General features: G+C 43.5%; 1 protein-coding gene across 3 annotated transcripts in view; it reads right to left on the minus strand.

Moving 5' to 3' along the window:
- The window catches only part of ATP1A1 (ATPase, Na+/K+ transporting, alpha 1 polypeptide), a 31,767-nt gene extending 10,307 nt beyond the window's left edge, over positions 1-21,460 (minus strand). Inside the window, exons 1-12 of one of the 3 annotated variants that reach the window (XM_011933086.1) lie at positions 20,916-21,460; positions 10,329-10,439; positions 9,611-9,670; positions 6,941-7,144; positions 6,192-6,305; positions 5,657-5,791; positions 5,411-5,528; positions 4,730-4,998; positions 4,026-4,224; positions 3,562-3,671; positions 1,478-1,612; positions 739-931 (exon numbers count right to left, since the gene is read on the minus strand). In XM_011933086.1, the coding sequence (XP_011788476.1) occupies positions 739-931; positions 1,478-1,612; positions 3,562-3,671; positions 4,026-4,224; positions 4,730-4,998; positions 5,411-5,528; positions 5,657-5,791; positions 6,192-6,305; positions 6,941-7,144; positions 9,611-9,670; positions 10,329-10,439; positions 20,916-20,927 (1,660 nt within the window). In that variant the 5' untranslated portion in view covers positions 20,928-21,460. Of the gene's footprint in view, positions 1-738; positions 932-1,477; positions 1,613-3,561; positions 3,672-4,025; positions 4,225-4,729; positions 4,999-5,410; positions 5,529-5,656; positions 5,792-6,191; positions 6,306-6,940; positions 7,145-9,610; positions 9,671-10,328; positions 10,440-10,912; positions 11,097-20,193; positions 20,564-20,915 lie in introns of those variants that run through there. The other 2 variants (XM_011933087.1, XM_011933089.1) reach the window with 2 other exon arrangements.
- Positions 21,461-24,304: the final 2,844 nt, after the last annotated feature.

Genomic DNA, 24,304 nt, shown 5'->3' on the forward strand with positions numbered 1-24,304 from the left:
TGAAGTGAAAAATACTTAAGAGAAGATAGCAATCCTTTGGTTCGATAGACACATACGAAAGATACCATGAGTTAGATTTACCCAAGTTAAGAAGAATAGGAAGCATTATATAAATAATGAATGTAGTATCTGTCAAGCTACAAAGTATTATAAATACCACTTCCCCAAATACATTAGACAATGGGTAAAGTGAACTTCTCAGCCTCAGTAGCTGTCAGGGTAGGAAAAAATAGATAGCATCTTAGACTAAAAGTTTACCGTTAGTCTAGTTTCTGAGCTGAGCATATAAGTGCTCATGTAAATTCACAGCCATTCCAAGGCAGTCAGGAAATAGTATATCTAACTTAGACACACTAAGAATTAATTACCTTTAATTTAATTAGGCTTATTATTCATGTCCATAGCAACAAAGGTTAGATAAAAAAGATCCTCTTCCACCATTGTGTTTTTTAAAAAAACAAACAACTGACTAGCATGAGACCAAAGGTCTAAGTACAAGTCAGAAGCAAACCATCAGGACGTTGTTTCTCACAGCCCAATACACTGAACATTTCTCCAGCACTTACTGTTTTCAAAATGATAGGGGGCAAATAAACAAGTAGGAGGATTGCCCCTGAAAGACACAGAGGAAGGTCAACAAGACATGGAGGTTCATAGGATCACTTGTTAACTGTCTACCAGACTAGGTTACTTGATAGAAACGTGCCCAGGCGCTTTGTTACCAGGTTGTCTGCATACCTAGGACTCGCTCTCCGAGGCCCCCCAGCTCCAAATAGGCATTCTGAAAGGCGTCTTTCAGCTCCTCATCCAGGGGCTGCTCCTTGCCGTGGAGGAGGATAGAGCTGCAACGGTCTAGGATCCTTTCTGGGGCACCCTTCATCACCAACAGGTGTCGGGGCTCTGACGTGTTGGGGTTCTTATGAATGGACAACTGTGAAGGATTGTTGAGATATAAACATTGGATGGTTGGATGTGTGGCAGTCCATGGTGGAAAACGGAGCTTCATTTACTATTTAGTATTTGCTATAAAAGACTCAAGATCCCTTCTTTCTGAACTCTGAAGTATCTTATACCTGTAACATACTCTGACTGCTTCAGAAAAAAAAAAAAAAAGAGCACTATGATGTATTCATAAATTCCTGACACTTGTTCACATTAAAAAATAACACATACAGAATTTCAGAACACAGGGATTGGGGCACACTTGTGCACACACACCTCCAGCACCCTCCCCACATGCCCACACCCACCCCAAACCAAAAGTATTCAAAAGGGCTCAACAGTGTTTTGCAAGAGGCTTCATTTATCCTGCTGATATTCAACTAAATTACGATATTCTATATGTAATCAAGGGTAAAATTTAAAGCTAAAGCTTATAAAACTCCAAAGGGAGAGTATTTCCTCTTCCTGCTCATGTACCTCCCCTCTTTGTCCCCCAGCTTGCCCTCGCCCTCCGTGTACCCATTGATCTTCAGACCTGGTACTTGTTGGTGGAGTTGAAGGGTATTTCGACAATTTTGGCGTATCTTTCTCTCATCTCCTTCACAGAACCACAGCACAGCTCTATGCACTTTAAGAGTGCTGACTCAGAGGCATCTCCTGCAACTGCCCGCTGTGAACAGAGACATCACCTGTAAATTATCTCCAAAAAATTTCACTGAGGCATCACTGAAAAACAGGAAAAATAACTCAAGACACATTCCAATCTTGTCAGAGGTAGCAAAGCACGGGCAAGAAGGAAGCAGCGGTATTAAGTGGGACAGAAGTCCCTCTAGCCCAGACCACTGCTGTTCACAGTGCTTCAGACTCAAACCCAATGTCCTTCCCCGGCCCATAGTAGCTTCTAGTGAAAGAAGGGTGTGGGAAGGTGTCACCTTCCCTACAGGAGGTATAACACACCCTTCCAACCTACTGCAGTCTATTTCTGTCTTCCCCCGGCCTACTGAAAAGTCTCAAAGCCAATGCTATTCCCAACTACCTATTTCTGGTTACTTATCTGAAAATACCAAGTGAGAGACTAAACATTTATAGCACCTTTCATTACCGTAGAATTCGTAAGAAAATGCTTAGGGTCTCAGGACTGGGGACAAACTGCCTGTGTCAAGGGCAAAGTAGAAGACTTTACATTCTAATCATTATTGCGCAAAATTAACTGGGCCTGAAGGATGTGAACTGAAAGCTATTACCAGCTCCAACAGTAACAAAATCGAACCATGTAACATTTTAGTCAAAGCCCACGCTTCAGGTGACACATATTATCTGTGATACATGATGACACACTTATATTTTGACATACTGAAAGCATTTTCAGTTGTAAACAACTTTTATATAGGTAAGCCTTTTAGAACTTTAACATGTAAGGCTGCATATGCAGATGAACAGATCAAAGCTCAGAAGTATAGCAGCTCCACAGAGCAAGAAAGTTGGCTGGGTTGGAAAGAAACACAAAATAAGTGGGGGACATTTTAAATAAAAGCCAGCTATTTTAATAAAAGCAAAATAGGGCTGCTTCCCACCCCCCCAACTTTTTAGTAATAATGCCATCAATATGACCCAACTCCAGAAATACTTGGAATACAGCTTCTGCTACCTTTCTGGGGTTTTTTAATCAGGAAAGATTTGATACTTGCGGGACCTGATGCTCAAAGCCTAGAACATTTCCACTTTGAGGTAAAGAAAAACATGAAACACTTATCTCAAGTTTTATCCCCAAGATAAACAACATTATCCTCAAATCAACATCAATTCAATGCCAAGAAAATCTCCTTTGCAGAATAAATGAGCCCTGTCCTCACCACAGAAGGCATCTGAGTTACATCCAAGCCATATTACCTCTGGCAACCTAGTTTATAGCCACAACTACTACAGGCAGCTTCACAGAGAATGTGGGACCCAGAGAGCCTCACATAGCTTTCTTCTCCTACAGGACTTTGTACAATTCACGATCCTTCTGAGACTGCATCTTCACTTGGGCAGCACAGTAAAATCTCAATCATTTCAAACTGCATCAGAATTCCACAGGCTAAGGCTGGGCTTATTTTGGCCTGGAGCTTATTTTTACATCATTAGTAAACAAGCTAAGAACCAATAAGATAAGATAAGCTGAGCTATTTCAGGAAAATAAATGGCTTAAAGGATTTACTGGAATCTACTGTATCCTAATATGCAAATACGATTATGGAGTCACTACAGCCCTCAGCTCTCACTGTCCACTAGGTTAGGTGATAACATAAACTCAGAGTAGTAAAAGCAGATGAATTAGGTTTTTCACCAATAAAGACTGTCTTCCATCTCTTCCCATCCCACTTTGGTCAGATTTTTACTGCAGCTTCCCTTTTTAATCAACTTATATGGAGCAGGGGGTCCTATAATACATCAGGATCCACAGGCAACACAATGTAAGTTACAGCGAAGTACTGCATAGACCACTCCAAGTGTTCTACGGTGAACAGTCACACAGACCACAAAGGTAATCTGCTACTTTTAACACTCAAATGGCAGTTCTCATGTGCCGTCTACACCCCTCCAAAAGGCAACCCATTAGTTAACTCTTGAGCATACCTTAAGAATAGGTAGGTTTTCCTGGTTGGCCTGAAACACTGCCCTGTTACAAAGACCTGCAATTCTGGACAGAGCAAGCCAGGTAGCTGAAGTCTTGTCAAAAGAGACACCTGATGGAGGCAAGAAAACACAACAGAACAATAATGCATTAACTTCAAAGGCTATGTTCTCATTTCTCCTATTACAGTCCTATAGAAATTTGCAGTGATACATCTCATTTCCCAATTAATGAAACCAATCACATTTTAGGCATTCTTCAATCACATTTTTGGGGCAATTTAAAGTTTCTGCTAACATGCAAAAAATCAAAATCCCATACCCCTGACTCTTCACTAAATGATAAAAAGAAAGAAAGAAAAAGCTGTCATGAGCATTAAAAAAAAAAATTTTTTTCATGCAATTTCTTAAAAGAAAAAAACCCAAGTGGAGCAGGTGGCTGAGGTGTGTGGTAGCCCTGGCCTTACCACTCTGATTCTCTGTCGTATCAGCTTCATGGATTTGATTGTCAAACCACATGTGGGCCACTGTCATCCGGTTCTGAGTCAGAGTTCCAGTTTTATCCGAGCAGATGGTGGATGTGGACCCCAAGGTCTCCACAGCTTCTAAGTTCTTCACTAAGCAGTTTTTCCTCGCCATGCGTTTGGCGGTAAGTGTCAGACAGACCTAAAAAATATAAGGAAGATTATTACTTCACTCAATCAGGTTGGAATTCTACACAGATTCTTGCTATACCCTAATGTGGAAGAAATTTGTCTAAAATTAAATCTCTCCAACCTTCTTCTGAAGTCTGAAGAAATAGTAAGGGGAACCCATACATGAGGCTTCCCCTTCCTTCCAGAAAAGCAATCTGTTAAGAAAAATAGTAACAGGATTCTACCCTATTCTATCCCCCTACTTGATCCCAAGTTCTTCTCCTTTCTCCACTGCACTGTTCTGGACCACGTGATAATTTAAAAGCAAAATGTATGCTTTGGGGTTATCTTACGTATAAACAAATGCTGAGGTTTTCTCACCGTCAAAACTCACCATATGATGTGGCTCTCAAGAAAAACTGTATCAAACATCCAGAATAAAACATAAGCTGGCAATATCTTACAGTAGGATAGCGGAAGAATGTAACGTTCATGCAAGCTGATCTGAGTCAGGGTGACCATCACCTGCCTCTTACCGTGACAGTGGCCAGCAAACCTTCCGGCACATTGGCTACGATGATACCGATGAGGAAGATGACAGCCTCAAGCCAGGTGTACTCAAGGATGAGAGAAAGGATGAAGAAAGACACACCCAGGAACACAGCCACACCCGTGATGATGTGGATAAAATGTTCAATTTCTGCAGCAATGGGGGTCTGGCCTCCTTCGAGCCCAGAAGCAAGTGTGGCAATTCTTCCCATCACAGTGCGATCCCCAGTGTAGACAACAATACCACGTGCGGTGCCTTAAAAAGAAGGGGAGGAGGAACTGTACCTAATTGTATCTAACCTGAAGGAAGCCACAGATTTTACACAATTACATAGCATGGCTAAAAAAGAAAAAGAGTTGACAAAAGCACACTTTTAAGGGCCAGACTTTTGGTTGTACATGCTGCTTGGCAAAGGGACTTCTCTCCATTAGCAGGACAGCAGCTCCAACACCCATGCCAGACTGGTGTTGTTGACAGAAGAGGCAGGTGGAGGGAAGGGAAACTGCCGTAAGGTTTCCTGTCAGTTAGGAAAACACCTCTGCTCTGTGCTTGACACAAGTTGTCAGAAATGGAGCCAATAAAACAAGAGATTGTGCCTATGGTTTTGATTTTGTTAATGCCCAAGAGAAATACCACACAGTGCTCCAAGTGCCAAAAAACGGCCTACCTTCAACACAATTGGTTGAAAAGAAGGCAATGTTCCTCGTCTCCAGGGGGTTTTCATTTGTGAAATCTGGAGACCTAGTCTGGGGTTCTGATTCACCAGTGAGTGAGGAGTTATCCACCTGTATGTGAGGAAAAGAAGAAAAATGTCATGTGAATACACCGCCTTATCATGGGCTACTGTACTCCTCAAATCCAGCTGCCCAAACAGCAGAGCTAGCCATGAGGTTTGTTAAAATAAAAGATCTACCTTGCAGCCATTTGCAGATATGATTCTGAGGTCAGCAGGAATTCGGTCTCCTCCTTTTACTTCCACCAGATCCCCAACCACAACATCCTCTGCATTTATGCTCATTTTCTCACCATTTCGAATCACAAGGGCTTGCTTTGGAAAGGAAACCATTTATACCGTTAGTATACCAACAAAGAGAAGGTAGTGTCCAAAACAAGAAAATAAAATTAAGAATGGTCTATAATCCTAATTACCTGAATACATAACAAAGATACTACTCACTTTTTTATTTACACAAGTTACAAAAGCTTCCTCACCAGTTTAAGAGATACTGCTGTAACAGTGTGCCTGTATTCAGAGTTTACATTCAAAAGAAAGGCTACCACTTTTGGGGGTAGAAGGAAAACAGGTTGTTTTGGGGCGGAGTAGAAGACATCCATCTCTCTGATGGAGTCATGTAATATTTGGAAAACCTTAACTTCACACTAATTCACAGGCTGACATGCTTGGGGCTGTCAAGTCATCCACTGGGGAAGGACAAAGCATCTGGTACCTGAGGGACCATGTTTTTGAAGGATTCCATGATCTTTGAACTTTTAGCTTCTTGATAGTAGGAGAAGCAACCAGTTATGATGACAACGGCTGATAGCACCACACCCAGGTACAGCTGGAAGGGAAAAGACAAGTTAGGGCCCGTGGCTCTACACAAGAATTAGGGGCATTCAGTTAATTTTTTGACTGAATAAAAAACAGATTTTTAATAGAGAAACCAAGATTTCAGAAATATAGAACTCATGTTTTCTTATTTATCCTTCTAAAGACCACATAGAAAGGGTCAGAAATGGAGTCAGTCACACCAACACTTGACCACTAACTGGACTTTTGGAAATGTTCTAGATGCATCAGTTTCTCCTGCTTTATAAAACAAAGATTATTTTTCAACCAACTTGTGGATTTTGAAAAATGGCCACCAAGCATTTCTGGACAGGTGGATGTGCCAACATTAAAAGCTGTGCTCTGCCATCCAGTGGGTGGTGGCCGGGCCTGAGCAGAGCTGCCGGTTGACAGCAGCACATGCAGGTGGGCATCCCACTCGTAAGAGCATCTACAACGTGGGTGGTAGAGAGAGGAACTGGAAATGAAGGAAGAATGGATGGGCCTCGAAGGCAACAGCTGCTGACACTATTCCTCAGTGTTCATAACCATTAAGTAAAGAGTGGTAATTGAGAATAAGTGGGAGACAAAGACGGAGAAGATATCTGATGTGTACTACAAATCCATGTGCTGAATTACAGAACTCACATTATCATTTTGAGGTTCCTCTTCTGTAGCAGCTTGGATGCTATAAGCCAAGAAACAAAGAATCGCTCCAATCCACAGTAACATTGAGAAACCCCCAAAGAGCTGCCGACAAAACTTGATCCATTCAGGAGTAGTGGGAGGGGGAGTGAGGGCGTTGGGACCATCTCGCGCCAGGATCTCAGCTGCACGAGCAGATGTTAATCCCTGCGAAGCAGTGGAATATAAATAAGGCAAACTGTACCAGCACTTACAAGCCAACATACCTATCTGATAGCTGGACAGCTGCAATAAGGATTTAAGGAAGAAACAAAATGTCCCAAGCTAGAGAGCCAAGGTAAAACCTAGCAAATTCCTCCATGAATAATTCTGCTGATGAGCCAGGCTCCAAAGGTTCAGGCAAACAATATGCCCACATTTCCCAAGGAACCCTTAACACCCAGATTAAAACTCTTTAAATTGATCCATCAATAAATTTGAATCCAGCCTGGTTTCTTCTAAGTTTTAGATCAAGGGATTAATGCCAAATTGCATTTCTGCCAAAAAGGTATCTATTTTCACAAATCCATTCAGTTTTGCAAATTAACAGCTTTGAGTTTTCTATGTATTGATTCTGTGGGGAGGGGGAAAAAACCCCTCTACAAACTTCAAAAGAGAAAAAACTTCCTGTAGAAATCCGTTGGGTTAACAGCCAAGTTTTAAATATACAGCTTGATTCTTTGCTTGTCTGGCAGGCAAGGACTCACCTCCATGTGCATTTTAGCCAACTCCCAATAAACCTGTTGACTGAAAAGTACTCACTGGAAAAATCCACTCTACCAAAGCCTGCTATTTTTCTAATGGGTCTTAAACCCAAGATTCACTGACAGCAGGCAATTATATATAAGCTCTCATTAAGAGAGGAAAATATGATCACTTTTATACTCTCAAAATATCAAGTCAAAAAAAATAAAATATTTTTGTCTAAAGAATCTATTTATCTGTATTTTGTGCTCATGTTACCAAACATTTGAGTGCTATCTATATGCCAGAACTGAATTCAGTGTTTTAATTAACTTGTTTAATTCTCATGACAATCCTTTTTAAGGCATTATTAATAACCTCATTTTACAAGTAAGGAAATAGACCCACAGCATTTGAGTAATGGGCATAGGTCGGAGACAGCACACTTCATTAAGACTCTAATAAAAACTTAAGTGAGATGTGAAGTGGCTACAGAGACTGCCTGGCACACAGTGAGCAGAGTCACTATTGGCATGTTGTTCTGAGTCGAGTTGAGGCCTCCTCTTGGAGCTTAAAGTGCCTGTGTCAAGAAAAACGCTCTCAAACCACGTTCTTCTCTACTCTTTCTTTTTTCTTTTCTTTTCTTTTTTCCTTTTTTTTTTTTTTTGAGACAGAGTTCCACTCTTGTTGTCCAGGCTGGAGTGCAATGGCGTAACCTCGGCTCACTGCAACCTCCACCTCCCAGGTGTGAGCAGTTCTCCTGCCTCAGCCTCCCGAGTAGCTGGGATTACAGGCACACACCACCACACCCAGCTAATTTTGTATTTTTAGTAGAGACGGAGTTTCTCTATGTTGGTCAGGCTGGTCTCAAACTCCTGACCTCAGGTGATCCACCAGCCTCCGCCTCCCAAAGTGCTGAGATTACAGGAATGAGCCACCACACCCGGCCTCTTCTCTACTCTTACACCACAACAATCAACACAGAAGATGACTTCTGTGACCAAAGGTGTGGCAGTTTCTCCCCACCACCAAGATTTCCTCCAGTTCAATTCCAACACTATCTACCTGGAAAATCAGAAAGGTGGAACAAGATTAGAGTCCTGCCTTGTGGCAGGTGAAAGGAGGGCAGGAAAGAGATCCTGTTTCTTGAAGCCTGACACTGAGGTCTAACACACCCAACATTATAACAAAAGACTGTAATAAGGGCTAAGGGAGTTATGAACCAGGAACCGTGGACAAAAAACAATATATATCAGAACACCACAGTACCCATGGCTCTTGATGCCTTACTGAAAAAATACTACATATTGGCTTGCTATTCAAGTTATTTCCAGACTTTTCAGTGATTATCTGAAAATAAGACACGCCTAGACTATTTACTTTTATAACATTTGTTACACATTTAATGTCAAAATCCTCTAGATAACAAGGATACATAACGCGTATTTTATGAAAAGGTTTCTTTAAATTTTGCACAAAACAATTTACAAATAAATGATGGAATAACTAAACAAATGATAGTATAACCATAACACACTGCAATGGACTAGCTGGGAAAAGTACAGAAATGTGAACTGTTGAAGATTCAACTAGGTGAAATATTCAACTGAATTTAACAAATGTAGAAAAATAAAGGGAAAATTTATCATCAAAAGGTCAAGGCATAAGCATGGCTTTGAAGCCAACTGCAAGTCCTGGTGTTCCCCATTACTGGCTCTCAACTACTATAAAATAGGGAGAAGAAAATAACATCCACTTTCAAAAAGTTTCAGGGAAAAGAAACAGTAGCATACAAAAGCCCAAGCTCTGTGCCTGTCACATGGTAGATACGCAGATGGTGTCTGTCGTTTTCTTACTAGAGCCCCTGAGGTTAGACCTGTATGTAATACAGGGGAAAGTACAATATGGAAAACTAGGATTTTGTACAACAGCCTTCAAACGAGAACATACCCGGCTCAAGTCTGTTCCATATTTACGATGAAGTTCATCAAGGCTAAGTTTATGATCATCCTAAGGGAAAAAAAACAGAAACAAAGAAAATAAACAGTGTAGTATAAAAAAATGACAAAAAAATAGCATTACTCATTACTATCATTAAGCTTATTAAACGAAGTGCAGATGTTTTCTTCAGTGCAGAAGTTGGTACGCTTTCACCATCGCTTCGTGGCTTCACAACCTACACAGCTATCATTGACAGCTCTTCACTGGAGAATGGCTGAAGCTGAGTGACGGTGGCCCATTACTCCTTGCCGCAACACTTCAGAGAAACCCAGCAGCTCTCAGGATTCTAGTAAAACCTTATCTGCCTTCTCTGATGACCAGGTCAATTCTAGACAGGTTAAGTAGATGGAAGCTTCCATAGCCTGGAGAGGCTGAATTTCCCAATGTTTGATATAATACAGAGAAAAGCAAAGACTCATGATATCAACCTAAGTTCCTTCTATTGATCTGTGGTTATGCCAGAGTGACTGCATTAACTTTTCCTACCCTCTAACAGCTTTTAAAAAGAAAATGTTCAATATTAACCTCTACGACAAGATAAGATCTGTACAGCTGCTATGATCTCTTTTAATATAAAGCAGTTTTTTGACTGAAGAATACAGTGAGGCCTGTAAAAAATCCATGATTTTTAATAAGGATGGAATACAATATTCCTCCTAGTACTTACCATAGAAACTTCTTTCTTCAGTTCATCCATGTCCCTGTCTTTTTTGCCCTTTTTGCCCTTTTTATCACCTTGTTCTGAAACAGCTGCAGGCTCATACTTATCACGTCCAACCTGTAGAAGAATATGGGAAAAGTAAGGCTATGAATTATGACCTCATCTGAAACTGAAAATTCTGGAGCAGGGGATTTTGGTAGTTTTTAAGGTAGTCATAATTTGGAATAGTCATTAAGATAATAGTCAAGAAAATGTATGCCCGTATATTGCATACTACATAAGCAAAGCAATCTACTATTAATACATTGGCTCAAGATACATTCTCTCCATCCAAGAGCATTAAGACCAGTGGGAAACTCTTAACACCTCTGAAGCCACCGGTAGGCTTCAGAATGGCCCTGCCAGCACCACTTCCATTTGGGGTTAATGAGATTTTTGCTATCAAAATCTCTATTCTGCAGCCTTCCATCTTCCCTACTGAAAGAATGAAACTAACTTTACATTATTAATTTAGAGTGCAATATTGTGCTTATGAGTCCACATTCTCAATCAGACAGGCTTGAGTTAAAATCCTGGGCTTTATCACTTACCAGCAATGTATCCTTAGTCAAGTTACTAACTCCTACATTTCAATTTCCTCTTCCATAGAGTGGAGATAAAGAATACTGCCAACCTCACTTTGTGTTTTTAAGGATTAAATGATACAATACATCTAAATGCTAGTACTTTTATATTATTTATATTCTTTGCTTTGCAAATACATGATTACGTATCAAATTTAAGTATCTTTAGTGCTCACATAAGAACACTCACCTTTACCAGCTTCTCCTATTAAAAAGTCAGCCTAAGACTCCTTAAAATTCTTTGCATAAGAGATTAAAAAAAAAAGGGAGCCCCCACCCCATTCTGTAGCCTGAAAATAAAACCTCCAAATGAAAGTCTCTGGAAATGTTTTGACATAAGCAGGATGTAGGAAAAGTGTGTGCATTATCACATAATTCACAGGATCCACCTACGCCTCTCGAAAACTGGAACAATTTTTAAAGAAAATGTTGATTCTATAGTTTAAATTTAGATTGTTCCACTCCCCCACCCCTGTTGAAAATCCTTGAGCTTATCTACACAAAGCCTGAACTTGGTGCTCCAAAGCTCAGAGGAGCAGAAGAGCCCCTTGTTCCAGACACCTCCCCCTGAAGCAGCCTCCCACAACTACAACTTAAGGCCAAAAAGTAGACATTAGCAGTTTTCTTAAAATGCATGACATATGGTGCTATTACTATTATTTTGTGGTTCTTCCTTACTCATTTCTAACTTTCCTAAGTGCATTACCAGCTACTAAAACAATAATTAGTAACTCGTGTCCAGACTGTAATTTTATTGTGCTGAAATGAAAAAAGAAAATCAAAAAGTATTATGTGTGTTTCAGTCATAACTAATACAGTTGCAAATAAAAGACAGTGTTCACTTAAATTTAAAAATAGGCTCTTAAGACTCCAAGGAGAAATCCTTCTCCAAATTCACTGGTGTGGCCCCCATGTAGAGACATATTATTTACCTTTTTAACTTCTGTGGTCACGTGTGCAGCACTACTTGACTAATAACTTCTTCCAACTGGGTGGGTTCTTTAGTTTCTATCTTATCTATTAATGAAGCAGGTCTAAAGATAGTCAACATTCTTGACATTCTCTCCATTATGGAGCAACCACATTTGTTGGTGCCTCTTTCAGTATAGCTCTTGGTGCCAGAGTTTAAATGCAAAATAGTAACACATACAAATGGACAAATAAAAAAAAGGAAAAGGCAAGTCATCTACCAGAAAGGAACCACAGCTAAAGTAGTATTTCCTTCATACCTTTAATGAGAAAGCACAACACTTAAAAACCATTTTAAAGACATTGACTAAGGATCTCTGAAAGATTTATGTGACCACTCTGTATTGATTTCCTTTTTTTTTGGGGGGGGGGATGGAGTCTCACTCTGTCGCCCAGGCTAGAGTGCAGTGGCATGATCTTAGCTCACTGCAACCTCCGCCCATGGGTTCAAGCAATTCCCTGCCTCAGCCTCCTGAGTAGCTGGGATTACAGGCTGTTACCACCATGCCTGGGTAATTTTTGTATTTTTAGTAGAGGCGGGGTTTCACCATCTTGGCAAGGCTGCTCTTGAACTCCTGACCTCGTGATCCACCCGCCTGGGTCTCCCAAAGTGCTGGGATTACAGGCGTGATCCACCACGCCCAGCCTGTATTGATTTTTAAAATACAGCTCACAGATTCTCTCTGAGCAAGTTGAATATCATTGAAATATATTTCAATAAATGAAATAGTTATAACCCCTCAGCTTCATCATCTGGATGCTTTGCTTATTCTCAGACTTCCAATATCTTCTACTCCAGAAGAGAGAGGATTACTAGAGCAGCTAGGCTTTGAACACGTTCCAAGGTTTTACCCCCACTTACAAAATAAATGTCTTGCCCATAGCTTCACCACTATCAATGCTAAAGTTAGTTGGGAATCCAGATTCCCTGATAACTCTCCCTTTTCTTTATCCATTCATGCTAGGTAAGGCAAAGTTTTAAATGAGGCCATTTGTGGGTGAGACATAGTTAAGTATTAACAAGTGAAGCTGCTTTTTCTTCAAAATTTTAGTTTTTTCACTAGGCAATATGTGTCTAGAAGAACCAGGCAGCTTATTTTAGTTCTTCTCCACAAGTAAAATAATAACTTAATATTAGCTTACCCTGGTGGGAACCAAATATTACTTAAGTCCCTATCAGTCTCAATTACCACAGTCTCAAAGCTGCAAAAATTCAGAGTCAGGGAGTACACACTGGGTGAGATGAACAGTGGTAGAATCAGGGCAATGTTTCCTTATTATGTTTTAAGGCATTTGGGAAAAACAAAGGTCATGGGAAGGGTGAATGATAAATATGGCGTTTCCTCGATCAACTACAGTGACCTTCCTGCTCATCTGGGCATTGGGCACACACTTCTACTTTTTCAGTTAGAAAGTTCAGGTCACTTCCACCCTCCCAGAGGACTGGGAGTGATTAATCCTCACTCTCACCATGTTCCATATAAGGGCACCCCCACCGCTTTGAGCATCTCTGAGGAAAGGTACAATGGAAACTCAATGGATTACACCATTCTCTAAAGGGCCACTCATAAAAATGAAGTTGGGTTATGGTTTTTTCCCCCTCTTCCATTCTAATTTAGGAAGTGGAAAGTCACAGCAAGGGCAGGGGTTTACCCACGGTGACACAGCTTAGCACAGAGTCATCATTTCATCCTGTGCTTCCCATGGATTCTATCCTCTCAAAGATTAACTAAGCATTTTGCTATTTGATCTGGGTAGAGGGAAAAGGTGCCCAAGAGATAAGAAGATAAAATTCTTGACAGGAGGAACCAAGGTTAAAACATGTAACAAGGTTCACTCACTTAAAAGCATACACCGAATCCTCACAGTCCTCACAATGAGTGAGACATCCCCAAGACCTGCTAGAGCTAAAGATGTTGCTTCCTCTTTTTTGGCAGTTAGCCATTTAATAGGGAGAGGGTTGGGGATAGATATGACAGATGTAGAAATTATCCCAAAATAAGCAGGAGCTTCCATCCCAGAGGTGTATCGCTTGAGGTCTGTAAAAGCTATAGCCACCACCAAAGGCCTTCATACCCATCCCAAACACCAGCCTCCAACAGGGCAGGATGTGAAGGCTTTCTCAACCTGCATTTTCCCCACCACATCAGCACAATGTCCCGTGGCCAGCAGGGAGCTCAGAATTCTTCAGACTTCTGAAATTCCTGCTGAAAAAGTCTAGAGGGTACTTGAAAGTTCAAGACCCCCCCCCCCAATCCCTTCAGACAAGTCTGCTAATGGTGTTGAGTCTGCCAATTTATTCTAGTGTTGCCACATGCTGGCTACATGACCTTTGCCTGTCGACCTCAGTTTCCTCATCCCTAAAATTGGAGTAATACTTGGTATAACTATTAAAGAACCTAAAGAAGGCATTTTCATAGTCTGATTAGTCAAGAAACCATCAACTCTGAAAAATAAAACACCTAAAAACTGGACTATTTCCAAAGCTCACAAACAAAAGCTTTTGACTGGCAAGAAGGGCCAGGACAGCAAAAGGAAGTGCCCCAAATGCAGCCCATTTCAGAGTTGCCAAGAAGACTGTAGAAACGGCACCTCTGGACACGATGTGGCAAATACCACTTTAGCAGGGAAGTTGTGTGATGGACTCTGACCCTGCTGGTTCCCTAGAGGCTGCCAAGTCTGGGCTACCCTTAATATAAAAGGTATGGGGGAGGGGTGCTTTCTTTTCCTGGACGGATACATTTTTAAATCATCCAACACCATTGTGTATGTAAAAGTATTCTCAAAGCACTACACAAAGGCTATTATTATAACTTGGTCTTAATTAACATATACATTACTGCCATTTTTCACTTTCTACAAAAATTCTTTTCAAACCATTGAAGAAAAAACTCCTTTGGCATTATTTTTCATTTGGTCTTATCAGTGAAAACTTAAAGAAAATAACAGTCAAAAAAATGATCTGGCCCAGTTTATTACATCTCCATTTGCTCCTAAATGACTAAGTAGTTTAGTTTATGTGCATGGAATTGTGTAGCCAGGGAGTGGAGGGCTAAGGGATGGCCGGGGTTGAGGGAGGACACTGTCATAGTACCATGGCTGCTATCCAGTCCCAGCAGCAGCACATCACTGCAGGAGCAGCAGTTCTCTGCAGAGGAAGAGAAGGTGAGCCTGAGGGGCCACCATGCCTTCACATTCCTTCTCTTGCCCACCCAAATAAGCATGATGGAGAATATAATTTACCAAGGCCAAAGCAGTAGGTCCCTTTGTGAACCCAGTTTAGTATATCCAAACTTGGGCAGCCCATCAGCCAGCAAGGGTCAAAGAACAGTGACAGATCTAGCCAGCAAGTTCCCTCAACCCAAAAGAAAATGACTTGACCTTCCTCCCCAATCTGCCTGCATGTCAATTCTTAATGAGCCTGACAGCCTACCCTACCTGCAGTAGTATACATCCATGATCATTCAAAAAATAAAAATTCTAAAAGGTGTAAAGAATCAGTGCAGTTTAGATATACTTTTGTTTTTACAGTTATTAAGAATCAGAAAAAAACTTCAGTTTCTTCAATGGAATATTCTACCTCTACATTAGGCACATGGGTTATGAAAGGTTAAAACTTTCTGCTTATTCCTTAACTCTCCCTATTTGCTGACCACCTTACCTCCTTTTTTCATTTTACCAGAGTGCTCTGGTTTGAGACAACTGATTAATAATCAGCATATGCGTTATGAGAGGACCAGAACAATTCCCAGTAAGTCCTGATCACTCCTCAATTAGTACCCTGAAGCTTAGGCTAGGAAGGAAAATGACTGCCAGGCTGAAAAGGATAAAGGCTGTCCAAGGCCCTAAAGAAATGTCACATGAATTGAAATAATAAAACAAATACGGTGCCATGGAAGCATTACATGGAAGATAAAAGAAACACACAAGAGGATAACCCCCAAAGTGCATTAGGGACCTGCCCCTACCTGGTAACAGACTAGAAAGAGAAATCACAGCTCACTGATCCACACAGCAAGGCCCACTGAGTCACAAAATCTTACACTGATTATCAGGCCCCCAAACAATACAAGTCCCAAGGACAAAGCACAAGCTACCATGAATCAACTTATCAAATCACCGAGACAGCCAATAGTCATTACTAAATAGGGTTTGAATAAAACCAGAAAGAGATCACGTGCAGATATATTTCAACATAAGTCACAAAGGAACTAGTGAGTGAAGTCTAAAACCAGATAAAGAGATTCACTGTAAAGTCACAAAGGAACTAAGGAATGAGGTCTATTGGTGAAAAATCCCTTTGCTCAGGACCCAAAAAACACCAAACCAAAGAGAAAGTATAGGGTAAAGGGTACTTCTTTCCTAACACAATCTGCCATCCCAAACACCAAATAAATACGAAGAACTTCTTGTGGATTCCTGACAACAGATTTCAGCACAACTAATGAGGTGAGTCATATGCAAAGAACAGTCTCTCTCTGACTCCAGCCAAAGAATACACACTTCCTCTCATACACTCAATTCATAGCAACGTGAGAAAGTTCAGACCTGACTAGGTTCCATATCCTTCCTCCAAAATATATAAATGAAGGAGAGTTTTAAAAATGAGTGAGTAGGTTTTACAGTTCTCTCTACTGCACATTATCATGTACTAGACATGTACTTTCAGTGTAATCTAGAATTGGACAGCTCTGGCAGGGATGGGAAACATTTTGCCTGGTGTTTTGTCGTCCAAACCCAGCCACTCTGATTACTGTGAGCCCATCTGATCTGACACTCGGGTTTCTTCTTCTAGCCTGTTGGCTGGCAGAGAGCCCTGGGCAGCTAGAAGAAGTCAGCACAGCACAAATGTTCAGGCTCCCTCCCATCACAGAAGGCCGAAAAGCCCATTTTATTTTGCAAGACTTGGAAAACGTAAAAATGATCATCAACTGCAAACAAAGTCCTTCACCTGAAAAGTGAAAGTAGACAGAAAGATGCTATTAAACAAGAGATTTGCTTGTTGAGCAAAGATAACAGTTGCAGTAATGTCAACTGACACCTCTACTTGACTTTCCTATGATGGGCAATTAACATTATTTCTCATTATTTTCAAATCTTAGTATGTTCTCAGGGTGAAGGAAAAAACTGCTCTCTAATTTTGAAAGGGCTAATGACTTACTGACGAAGAGCAAACCCAGTCTGTAAAGATTTGATCTTCTCTTGGCTCTAATTACTGTACCTATGTAAGCCCAATAACAGTAGCCACAACTCAGGCTGGCACGGCACTCCTTCCATAAACACAACGTAGATTATTTCACTTGATCCTCAGGATGAGCATTCTATCCAAGAGCCAGATGAGAAACCGAAGCTTCAGGGCTTTTATTTTATTTTTTAAACCTGTTTGTTTTTGAGTGAAGAAACTAATTTTACTTTACCATACAAAATCCTTCAAAGCTATTTCAGTTAAAGCCTTTCTTATTCTTAAGTTTAGATATATTTAAAAGAACATAGCCTGATTTGAATAGAAAGTCACTTATCTGTTCGTATGTTGCTAAAATAATCAGAAAACAATGACTGAGGGTACTGGAATGGAGCATGGATAAGTGCCAAGTCTATTGTGCTATAAAATGTTGAATTCACTTTTATTTTTAAATGCAATTTAGGAATAACGTTCCCAGAAATCTGTATATTTTAAGTGTTAGCCCTCATCTGGACAAACATCTAACTGGATTTTTAAAGGCATCTTTTTTTTTTTTTGGTTTCTTTTTTTGGGCTCTCAGGTTTACCACTCTCTCCCCATCTTCCCAGGTTTAGGAGGCAGGCCTCCCCCTTTCCTACCCTCCCACCTGCAGGTGAGTCACTAGAGTGTTACAAGCTTACTGGCAGGGAACACTACAAATTAACAAACAGTAAGTTACCAAAAGGGGATACACCCTTATAAAAGGGTACAGAAAGAACCCAAGAAGCAGGGAACTGTTACACACTGAACAACTGATAGGCAAAGGGTGAGGCACAAGTGCTCTCTCCAACCCCCAGCTCTAGGCACTAGTTCTTCCTGTAACTGCTCCACTAGTTCCCAGCCAGGCCCGGGCAACTTTCCACTCGGAGGCCTCTGCCTTACAATGCTTTAAGTCTAAAGTACTAGCTTTATAGCAGCCAGAGGAGCTTTAGTCACACTTTCAAGCTGAGCTCCAAAAGGGCAGCTGATAACATTACCATACAACCAGGATTTCTGCTGACATGTGCATCCCCCACTGCCACCTTCACTGGAACCTTTTTTCCCTGCCCCTCCTTAAATCACTACTCATAAGCTATGATTTATCTTTTAGGTAACTAATATTCAAACTAAATCCAGAATGTAGTGAAGGACCTGGTGAGACCCCCTCTCCTCATCTTTTACACACTTGAGAAAATAAACTTTCCCACATTTCTCAGCAGTTATGGTGTGTACCTTTGGTGAGTGAAACAGTTGCGGGTGGTAGGCCTAGCTGAAGGTTTAAGCCGAGTCATTGGCAATAAAACCCAGTAAGAAAAAAAGGGACAAAATCCTATTTCATCCAGGAATGATTCAGCAAGAGCTGTTCTTTCATTTTCTTACCAAATGCTTAGGAACTAGACTTTCAAGGACATATAAAACCACCTGAAATATCATCAAAAGCTAGGCCACAAAGGGTACTGAGGAGAGGAGGGGAAGAAATTTACAATGACCTTAAAAAATTAGCTGCCGGCACAGGCTTCCTGGTTAACCAATTATCAGCAGGGCTTTAGTCACCACTCCACCCACATTTTAATCCCCATGTGGAAAAATCCCAACATGAAATATTCTTCTGAACATTTGGACGATCACAATAAGTCACTGAGGACAAACACACAAGTAAACTAATGTTCAATGTATCAGAATGCTCAAAACGCTAACTACCACCCAGCAGCCAAGCAGCTCATTATCCCAGTGTTCGCAGCTGTAATTTAATCTTGTGTTTGCTAGCCACTATACATTTTGTTGTAAGACATCTGGGTTTAAGCTCTACTAACTGTTCAGGTGGGTTACTACCGCATCACTACTGTGCATGTGTGCCTGTGTGTGGTTAGAAAAAAAGACATCCAGATACATGGACATAACTTAGTTGCCCAAACCATCTCCATGGCCTATTAATTCAACATTACAAATACCCCAGTTTCATCTGAAGAATAAGTTTTGAGTTCTGTATAAAGAACTCAAAGAGTAAATGTATGTTCAGGCTTGAGGCCACAGGCTGTTCAAGAATCAGGGACGCCTGGTCTGTCACTAGTTAACCGTTTGACCTTGAGCAAGTCACTTCACCTTCCTAGGCCTGGGGCACACATCTGTGATCTCTAACCCCCCCCCCAAATTAGCTCAGGAAGTAAACTTTTTTCTTTTCTTTTTCTTTTTTTTAAGGGAGGAGAGACAAACAATGAGCTTTAAAGTGCTTGTTTACAGAAATGACCAAGGGTTTGATGGTGTGGTAAAAGCACAGGCTACTAACCCAGTCTCCATCAGGGGAATGGAGACGCCCTGCACTCGGCTCTGCTCTCTGATGCCACTTGACCTGAACCGGCCCTCCACGCTGTATGCTTTTAAAAGTGAGGCGAGTTGTGCATTTCCACTTGTGCCTGTTCTCCCCACCAGGTCCAAGCCTTTCAATTATCTCCTTCAAAACTCATTTAGAGTCCCAAAGGAGTGCAGCCTCCCTCTGCTCCTGTCACTCTGTCTACACCCAGAAGCCTCAGGACCTTCAAAGACCTACTCAGTGTCTGCACTGTGCTAAACCCTGGAGGAAACGGAGTGTATTCTCCCGTTTGTATTCTCATGACATGGTCACTTTCACCCCATGAATTCCGAGGTTATTTTATGTAAATTTTTCTCAACTGGACTTTGGCTCCTTTGGGGTCCGGGACCCAGTCTCCTGCAATAGCTACGGGTACTCAACTCTTCGCTTCAGAAATGCAGAAAAGGGGCGTTGTGATGATATTCCCACCACGCTCCGCGCCGCTCTCCAGCCCCAAGACCCCTCGTTTCCTTCAGGAACCGCCCTTTGGTGCTTCCGCGACGCTGGAAACTGGCAGAGCATTCCTACTACTGTTTGCCTGCAGCCTCCAGTCCTTTTTCGGGTTTATTGTATGTACCCTGAGGCCCTGATGGGTCTGCCTATCCTTCAGGGCTCGTCCCTTCAAAACAAATCTGCACACCTCTCCCCACCGTCGGATGACAACTCCAGTTGCCATCGGTGCATCCTGTGTTTACGGAAAGCGGCCCAATAAAACCCTCAAAAGTATACCTTAAAGGCCATCTTAGGGCAGTGAAGACACACCCTTTCTGGCACCAGCCCGCTCAGCCGGCTCCGCACTCAGGAGAAGCCAGTTTTTTTCTTGGGGGAGGGCGGCCGCCTCTGCGCGGAGCCAGCTAAGCCCCAGCGCCTCCAGGAGAAGGAGCCCCGAACCCGAAGGCTGCCCCCGCCGGGGCCGCGGCGGGAACGGAGGCCCGGGAGGAGCCCCGGCAGAGCGCCCCAGGGGAAGGGGAGGAGCGCGCCTTTCCTCAGGGCACGGAGGGCGGAGGGAAAAGGAAGGAGAGAGAAGGAGGTGACGGCGGGCGCGGGGAGGGGAGCCGGGCTCAGGGATGCCGGCTCGGTCCCGGGGCCGCCCCGCTGCAGCTCGCCCCCCTCCTCCCGGCCCCGCGGCTTCCCAAGCACCGCCTCTCCAAGCCCCCGGCCCGCTCGGCTTCAGGGGCGCGCAGCCCCCGCCCGGGGTCCGCTCACCCGCCGCCAAGCAATGCTGCGCTCCAGCCCCTCGGCGCTCCCTTCCCCCGCCCCCCGTTACTGCGCTCCCTCCATTTCCAAAGTGCGTCGTCTTTTAAGCCGCGCGGCTTTGCCAGCCCACTCCGCTCCGCGCCGCGCCGCTTCCTCCTCCGCAGCCTCCCGCTGGCCGCGGCCGCCCTCCCGACTTCCTCCTCTTCCCCTCGAGGGCTCCCCGCGCCCCCTCTTCGGGAGCGCCGGACACTCACCCCCTTCCCCATGGTGGCGGTGCTCGGTGCCCGGCGCCGGGTCCTGTCGCTGGAGAATCAGAGAGAAAAGCAGAGAGCAGCTCCCGGCCGAGCGAGCGGGGCCGGGGGAGCCGAGTGGAGGGAGCTAGGGCTGCCGCGGGGCGGGAGGGAGGGAGGGCGGCCGGCGGCTCTGGCCGATGCCGCCGCCGCTGTTGCTGCCGCCGCCGGGGCTGCTACCGCTGCTGCTGCCACGTGTCCGCCTCCTCCCGCCGCTGCTCTGCGCCCCAGACCCCGCCGCAGCTCCAGCCCGCGCCTCCTCCTCACTTCCTAAAATATGCAACCTGCGTGCTGGCCCCGCCCACGCCGTGAAACGTCACCGTTACCGGAGCAACCTGACACCGGCAGCGGGCCTGGCTCCGCCCCTCACCAAACCCCGCCCACGGGCCCGGACAGCGCCTGCTGCGGCCAGTCCCGGCTCCCGGCAGGAAGGCGCCCGGGCCCGGGACGAGCGTGTCAACCGTATCCCGGGAGGGCTGCGGGGCGCTCCTGCTGGCTCAGTAGCAGGGACTCGGCGGCATTGGCCCTCCCACGCCCCTCCTCCCGCCGCCCTGCATGACCCGCCTGCTATGTAGGGCCCAGGAGGTCCGCAGTGGGTGCGGTACGGTCTCCCAACTGAGCTCCCCCAGTCGCCGCCGACCCGGCACCAGAAGCCTTGAGCGGAACGGCTTTTCCAGCGCTTCGGGGATCTCCTCTGGGACTCAGGGATGCTGAAGGGGGCTGGCGCTCTGGTGTGATTGCAGCCAGGCCTGACTGAGGGACTCCGCCCCTCTGTGGAATCCAGGCCCCGCGCCCACCTGCGGATGGCCTCCCCAGGCGCTTGGTGCTCTCAGAGCGCCTCCTCTGACTTGGGGTCCTCTTTATCCACTTCCCGCTCCGTCATAGCTAGGATGGATCTGAACTGGCATGGCCAGAAGTTTCAAGCGCCCTCCTCCCACCACCTCTCTTTCTTCAAGATTCGAAAATGAGAATCCAAAGGGCGACCAGCGAATTCATTCACGCTATTGTGTCAATGTAACCTGCTTGTCCAGTTTGGGGATTCTCTTTTTAGGGAAGAAAAACCTGAAACCCAAAGGAATGCATATCTTTAGCTAGAGGAGCTAAATCAAGGGGGAGGCGTTTGAGGACTTGCGAGGTGCCTCTCCACGACTCCACCTGTCAGGGCAGCATCTCCAGCACAGCCTTGGGATCTCTGGTGGGCGGGCAGGAAACTACCCCTCTCCGCGGATATCCCTGGTTCCACTGCACTTTGGGGCTTCTCTGTCATTATAGCTTTTGCTTCTTAGCAAGAGGCTGCAATGGCTGAAGTTCTCCAACATTTTAAAAAACAAAGTATTATTAACAAGATTTGCAGGAAGTCAAGTATTCTGAGAAAGGCCAGGATATTGACTTTCTAAGCAAAGGTTCCTAAGTTAAAGCCAACTCTATCAACTTCAAGTATTCGTGTAGCATGAACAAACAAGGATATGACGCTGGAAAAAATGGGGAAGGAAGGAAGGAAAGGAAAAACTAGAAACTGTGTTGTCAGTTACATCATTAGGGTAATTCTCATCCCTTCTTAGAAGACAGTTTCTTACTGGAGTCTGTTCTCCCTCAAGAATGTATTTTTAAGGGTTGATGTCTCCTACAGTGATCTAGAGACTTGGTTCAATCATTCCAGGCCATGGAGAGCAGAGGAATTGTAAATAGAATTCAAAACCCTGACTGCCTAGAGAAGAGCCCCCAAATTCAGAACAGAATTCCCTAGGCTGTTAATTCAACAGAGGGTTACAGAGTGTTCAGGGATCCACCTCTAAGCTTCTAGAAAATGCTTTCTTTACATGCTCGGAAATATAACTGATAGCCTCAGTTACTCTACTTTGTAAGATGCTTTTGCTTGCTAAAGATAGCTTCTTTAAGATTAATTACTCCTGGGCCGGGCGCTGTGGCTCATGCCTGTAATCCTAGCACTTTGGGAGGCTGAAGCGGGCAGATCATGAGGTCAGGAGATCAAGACCATCCTGGCCAACCTAGTGAAACCCCATCTCCACTAAAAATACAAAAAAACTAGCTGGGCATAGTGGCGCATGCCTGTAATCCCAGTTACTCAGGAGGCTGAGGCGGGAGATTCGCTTGAACCAGAGAATCGGAGGTTGCAGTGAGCTGAGATGGCGCCACTGCACTCCAGCCTTGCGACAGAGCGAGACTCCATCTCAAAATAAATAAATAAATAAATAAATTCAAAAAAAAAAAAAGATTAATTACTCCTTGGGCCCTGGTCTGAGTGGAAAAAGTGCTACGGCAACAACTAAATATATAAAGCAAGAGTCGGAACAATGTAGATTTCTCTGGCCAGCTGATCTCCTTTTTCTCCCTTCATAGGTAAAATTCTCATGAATTCACTCAACAAAATAACCCTGATAGATCAAGGCACTTCCCTTTGTCTCTAGAGCTATTTATTGGCAACTGAAAATTGCCAAAGGTCCTTTCAGGAAGATTCCAGAGTTCTATCTATGTTCCGGTGTGAAGAAAGGGCAAAAACTATAAGAAACATTATCTTAAATCTATATTTTGCTTTTGATGCCACACAGTAATTTGAGATGCACAGTGCCCTTGAATTCTCACAAGTCTTCGAGGTAAAGAAAAAGGTAAGGCATGACCAAGACTGAGGTGCAGAAAGAAATCTCAGATGTGAGAGAGACACCTTGGAAAATGGATAACCAAAGGAGGAAAAGTCCTTTTTTTTTTTTTTTTAATAGAAAAAGCCTTCTTTTCTTCCCTTGGAAGAGGGGCTTCTGAATGAAATGAAACCTTACGGATGAAACATCAAGCTCCCTCATTTTCTGATGAAGAAACTGAGGCCCAGGGAGTAATTGTTATTGAATATTCCAAGAATAGTGGCGAGACTTTCAGGTAGCTTTTCTAATTCCAGTGCAGCGGACAAATTTGGATTCCAGAAGAGATGGTGAAGAAAGCAAAGACTCTATTCTGTCTGCTTCTTATCCTATCAACTCTTTTCAAGCTCCTAGCTTGGGGCATGGTTAAACTGATTGGCCTGGAGACTCAGCATTTATAGACCTTAAGGCTGCCAAGTATGGATGGCTTCGAGGAGAATTTGATCACAACTGTGGATGGTTGCTCCAGTCATTGTGAATAGAGTCAGCAGATGTATGAAAAATATGATGCAAGTCAGTTTTTTGAGCCAAGAATGCTAGCACTTTGAGTATTTGCTGAATTGAATAAACACACCATTGCAATTAAGGGCTTTAAAATATGAGTTGGAGTCCACACTAACTTAGCATTTTCCATAGGACACAAAAATTTGGGGGATCTGTGAGCTAGGGATCTGGAAGGACAGAATTTTCTTTGGCTTT

Source organism: Colobus angolensis, unplaced genomic scaffold (genome assembly GCF_000951035.1).
Source record: "Colobus angolensis palliatus isolate OR3802 unplaced genomic scaffold, Cang.pa_1.0 Scaffold124, whole genome shotgun sequence".
In the NCBI taxonomy this organism is placed as follows: domain Eukaryota; kingdom Metazoa; phylum Chordata; class Mammalia; order Primates; family Cercopithecidae; genus Colobus; species Colobus angolensis.